This window comes from Terrapene carolina, unplaced genomic scaffold, assembly GCF_002925995.2.
Source record: "Terrapene carolina triunguis isolate 2854851 unplaced genomic scaffold, T_m_triunguis-2.0 Scaffold34955, whole genome shotgun sequence".
Classification (NCBI taxonomy): Eukaryota; Metazoa; Chordata; order Testudines; family Emydidae; genus Terrapene; species Terrapene triunguis.
Window position 1 is genome coordinate 26,940 of NW_020699306.1, and position 5,438 is coordinate 32,377.

Here is a 5,438-nt window from a genome sequence, read left to right on the forward strand (position 1 = left end):
TTTGGGATATCAATCAAAGATTTATTACTAGAATTGCTCTGATAATTGCTGAGCTGGGTGTGTGCAGGTGTAAGTTCATTAGCATCTGGAGCAGGGATTCCCATCATGCAGTGCGTCCCTGCTTTTCTGGTCCCAGAGTTCAGTGCGGTTCCCCGTTCCTCATTCTTTATGCAAATTCCTATCCCATCTTTCATGCAGATGAGGCTAGGGGAGTTGTCTCTGTTCTACATTCTGTATGCAAAAATGGAGACGTCTTAATCTTGTCACCCTTGTCAGGGGGGGTCTAGGTGTGTCTCCCCATGCCCTTCATTGTTCTCTGCAAGCCTTTTCTCTGATCGGTTTTGGTTCAAACAGAGACGGGGTGAGGGGTGTCCTTCATGAGTCACACCGGCTAGATACTGCGCCCTGGTTCCCCAAAAACACAGAGCTGACTGATATCGACAATAAGGATGGCAAGTGAAGTCTAGTACAGCTGGAGAACGTTCATTCTTCATTCTTTTGTAATTAGACTCAGGAAAGTTTTAATCGGTTTGGATCTCTGATTGGACTAATAGCACCATACAGCTGTGATTCACTGGCCACGTCCCGTCAGTGGGTGGTTGACTGTATCAGCTGCCTTCTCTGTATACAAGGTGAGGAGACCATTAGCAGGTATAAGTAATTCTTCACCATTAGCAGGTATAAGTAACTCTTCACCTTCTTTCACTGTTGTAATGTCCATTTTTCTGCCTGTCTAGTTCTTTCTGTCCTGTCTGTTAGCACTTAGATAACAGAATGGTGGCATCTTGTAAATACCTGATTAGAAGAGAAGATTATGATGTGTAAAGAGCCTAGCACACTTTTGGGAACTGTACAAATAATAAATGGTCTGCATACAGGTAGATAACTGCTAAATTCCTTAGGGCTTGTCTACACAGGGACACTAAGGAAAGTTAATCCAAATGAACTAACGGTGTAAATTTAAAGTGGCATTAAACACATGTGTGGATGCTCTGATTCTGAATTAAAATGGCCCTTATTAATTTTAGTGAATTACATGAATGAAACTAGCCTGAAATAAGGCCCCTTTAATTCTAAAGAAGTGTGTCCCCATAGGTGTTTAATGAAGTTTAACTAATGCATTTTGAAAATTAATTTGGATTAGCTTTCTTGACTATCTCCATGTAGACAAGCCCTTGGTACTAAACATTTTCATTCTCTTTACCCTGCCACTGGCTGTATTGGAGGGGTTTCCTGGAATAATTCTTTAAACAAAAAGTTCTTCCAGCAGCCCTCTGTCATGAGCATTCAAAGCTACTGGAGTAAGTGTAGGCCATTTTCCCCTTTGTGAAAGAGTAGGATATTCTTTTCACCTAATGGCTAGATGTAAAGGGATAGAGCTTGGTTATCGTTTAAGGCCATTTCCAATTAGGGTGACCAGACAGCAAATGTGAAACATCGGAACAGGGGGTGGGGGGTAATAGGAGTCTATATAAGAAAAAGACCCCAAAATTGGGACTGTCCCTATAAAATCGGGACATCTGGTCACCCTATTTCCAATTATTATTAATCAGTCCTAAAAACAGTGTTGGTGATTCAGAAACAGAAGAAGGGACTCCAATCTTTGCATGTACAAAATAGAAATCCCAGCATTGTTTAGAAGTGACTGATGAGCCTGGGTTTCCTGCCGAAGTTTTTGTCCAGACCCATCTCTTTTACAATGCGAGTTTGGTGGAGGGATTCACCTCTACATTGGAACCTGAGATCTATCTGCATGACTTGTACTTGACTATGAGATTAGATTTAAATACTGAGAGCAGAGAGGCTACTGAAACCAGACACCCCCAGAAAGCTGCTCCAAGCTGAATACAGTGCTTGTTCAATCCTGTATCATTCACAATAACATACCACTACTGTTAACTTTCAGACATTTAGGGTGTAATCCTGACTCCATTACAGTCAACAGGAGTTTTGCCATTGACTTCGATGGGGCCAAGATTTTACACTATGCTGATAACAGCATAGCACATGGATCCTTCTGTATGAATATCCATGCAATAGAGGTTCAGTTTCATGAATTGTTACAGTACTTTTTCTTCTTTTCTCCACTCCAGGCCAGTCCATGAACCTGGGGTCAGCGGCGGAGGAGCTGAGATGTCTCCGTGAAGCACTAACAGCTCCAGACCCGGAGGCTCTGTTTCAGGCGTCTTCCAAAATGGCCAGGGTAACTGACTCAAAAAGCTTGTGCGGATGTTCTAGTGGCCGGGCACTATTCATTTCACATTTAAGCTTTTATGATGCCTTTCCGTACTTGGAGTGAGCTGTGGGAGCGGGGCATTCATTGCTAGTAACCAGCAAGATGCTTTTCATAGATGTGTGCTATGAATGCCATGTAAAAACCAGATGCCACAGAATGTTGCACGCACATGAAAATACGCACGCAGCTGCGCACACATGTACCTATCCAGCCATCCACGAGAAAAAACTGTGTTAGTGGAACATCAAGCTGAGAAACCACCCAGTCTTCATTCTGTCACTTTGTGGGTTTGCCTTAGCCTATGTTTGTGTGCATGCCTCTCTTTACTTCATTGGATAAGTTGTAAAAAGATGCCGTGTATAGAAGAGAAACAAACTGGAAACTTCCCTCCTGCATCTCCAGTACAATGTTGTGCTAACTGTGCCACAGAGGCTTTGGCTCTAACCTGATCTCATTAGTGTCGAATACAAAAATGTCGTCTCTAGACTGTCGAGAGAATTGTAATCCCAAATGGCTCACTAGACATGAGGCTAATTAACAATTTGCTGATGCATATAGCTTTTCATAGAGATATTAGGCCTCCATTTTTAAAAAGCCAGACATCATTGCAGTCTCTCCTGTTTTTGATTTGTTCCCAGGTTGTTAGTGAGTACTTTCCTTCAGAACAGGCCACAGACTTTATTAAGGCCACATTGGGTGGTATGTTGTCTGCCAGCCCCACCTGTGCCACGGCAGCTGGACTGTGGATGAAGATCATCCTGAAGGAGTGTGGAGATGCCATGCTGGACAAGGTAAAACGGGAAACTGGAGAGGTTTTCTGCCTAAACTCTAGGCTTTTAGATCTTTGCCCTTATGTGTAATGAACAAAAATCTTGCTGTTTCTCCCCCTCGGACATAGAGTCGATTCCATCTCTGTTCCTACCCTAAGATAGGCAATGGCAGAATCAATCGCAGTAGACAGAGATAATCCAAGGGAAAAGGAAGATGGTTGGTTATTTATTTGTCTAGCTTGTTGCCACAGTATTTAGCCAAGAAAGGCTTGAAAAAACAGACTCTGGGGAAAATACAACAAGACAGAATGACTGGCACTTGGAATCATCCAGTTCTTAGGAGGCCTATGGCTAAGGGCTACCTGGATAAAAATAGCACTGTGGTCATTCCCAGTCAGTCTGGAGCCTGGGCTCTGAGACCCACCCTCTTGCCAGGTTTCAGAGCCTGGGCTCCAGCCCAACCAGGAACAGCTACACTTTTACACTGCTGTGGGGTTTTTTTCTGCTGTGTAGACATACTCTTTAAGAATAGAAGGGGGGAGGGAGGGAGAAAACTATAGTGTCTTTGGGATCCACTATTTATATGCCTTATTCTGGAGCCCAGTGCGTTAGGGCTAGATGAAAGGAGCACTCCACAAATCTTCTAACAAGGCTGGTGAAAGGTCTCAGGACAGGGAACCCTCGCAGCAGAACTGCCATGTTTGCACAGTGTTTTGAAGATGTGAAGGGTTAGGAGTGAATATGAGAGGTCGTCACCTGTTCATAGTCCCAGGTATTTGCACACTGTGTTTAAAGCACTTGCATATTTTGTGCTTGTGGTTGTTTATGAACTCCGCATTCTTCGAGGCAAATGGTCAGATTTGGCTGCTTAAATCACACCTGCAAAATGTGGGCAAGGAAAGCCTTCTTTTGTGCATGCGAACGGGTTTATTTAATGCATAGCTGGGCACCACCACATTAAATTACCTGGTATGTATGTGTGTGTGTCAGTGTTAGTTTTTACAGCCAAGTGTGGGCAATTTTTGTGGGTTAAATTTATGCAGACATATTTGAACATTTGTTTCTTGAAGTGAAGAATTTCTAAAAAAGCAGCAACTGGCTAAATGGCTAAATAAAGGTTTTGATTCTGCAGAATGAATGGAGAGAAAGAAAAAGGGACATTTCTTTCTGGTTTTGTTCCTTCCAGGTGCCAGATATCCTGGTTATAATATATAGCCACATGCCCTCTATCCAGGAGGGCAGCTTGAGGCAGTTCCTGGTGGAGGCGGTGTCCATTTTAGCTCACCGTGACCTAGAGACAGTGATCTCCAGCCTCCTCGGCGAACCTCTGCCGATGAACAGGTATATACCGCTACCTATTGCGTTCATCTTGGTGAAACATGGATCCCACAGCTTTACTGGGAGATGTAGGGCTTTATTTAAGCAGCAGACAGTTTGGGATAATTCCTAAAGGTTAATAGCCTGGGTCTTTCTGCAGGAAGGTCCAAGAGCATGTTAAGGTGGGGTGCGGAGAGAAATTAAGTGTCATTCTGTTTCCATTAATTAATAGCTGCTTTGATATCCTAAAGACCTATCTTTACTGGTATAACTGGAGTGTATTGTTGGAAACATCTACCTCTCTAGACACCTGAATTGACCTCACTCTGGAAATTAGCAGTGGCTGTTGGTTTCCTGGTAGCATGACAGCTTCAAGTCCAAATCCCTGGCTGATTACAAAGAATAGAGCCAATATTATCATCAGACCTCTGCTTGGTATCAGTGAGGGTGCGGCTGCTAGAATAGAGTTGCTGTCCTGGGTACTTAAAACTGGACTGGAAGCAGATCCATCATTTCCTTTAAAGATCCCTAACTGAGTTATCAGTTATCATGCTGGAATCTAAGACCATAAGAACGGCCATACTGGATCAGACCAAAGGTCCATCTAGCCCAGTATCCTGTCTTCCGACAGTGGCCAGTGCCACATGCTCCAGAGGGAATGAACAGAACAGGTAATTGTCAAGTGATCCGTCCCCTGTTGCCCAGTCCCAGCTTCTGGCCAACAGAGGATAGGGACACCCTTTGTGAAGGGGACATAGGATGGCCACGAATATTTGGTCTCATAGTTGTATGTCCAGTGTGGCAAATTGCCGGCACTATTATGTTGCGTCCCGCACTTTCTCCTCTTGTGGGGGTGCAGGGCACTGTTTCTCACCCCTGAACTGGGGTATCAACTGTCCCATTCGTGTCCCAGAAAAGGGGAGTGGAGAGGGAGGGACCTGGGCCCACCCTCTACTCCAGGTCCCAGCCCAGGGGCTCTAGGGATAGCAGTGAACCACTTGAACTAGCGATTCCTTCCCCTGGGCTACTTCCCTCTCCGGCCCTTCAGCCTGTGGGGCTTCCTGCCCGCTCTCCGCTTGGGCCAAGTTTCTCCCAACCCCTTGTGTCTGTAGAGT

At 44.6% G+C, this 5,438-nt stretch overlaps 1 protein-coding gene across 1 annotated transcript; it reads left to right on the forward strand.

Annotated features, from left to right (window-relative positions):
• Nucleotides 1–2,825: 2,825 nt before the first annotated feature.
• LOC113405280 (maestro heat-like repeat-containing protein family member 2B) lies at nucleotides 2,826–4,567 on the forward strand. The gene is made up of 2 exons (XM_026646335.1): nucleotides 2,826–3,027; nucleotides 4,193–4,567. The coding sequence occupies exons 1-2, from the start codon at nucleotides 2,938–2,940 to the stop codon at nucleotides 4,454–4,456; spliced, it is 354 nt and encodes a 117-aa protein (XP_026502120.1). The 5' UTR covers nucleotides 2,826–2,937; the 3' UTR covers nucleotides 4,457–4,567.
• The last annotated feature ends 871 nt before the right edge of the window (nucleotides 4,568–5,438 follow it).

Excerpts from the sequence above, each read along its gene's own strand:
- LOC113405280 (XM_026646335.1), top strand. The coding sequence starts at position 2,938 with ATGTTGTCTGCCAGCCCCACCTGTGCCACGGCAGCTGGACTGTGGATG. Across the intron at positions 3,028-4,192 it reads GAGATGCCATGCTGGACAAG|GTGCCAGATATCCTGGTTAT; the intron begins GTAAAACGGGAA and ends TGTTCCTTCCAG.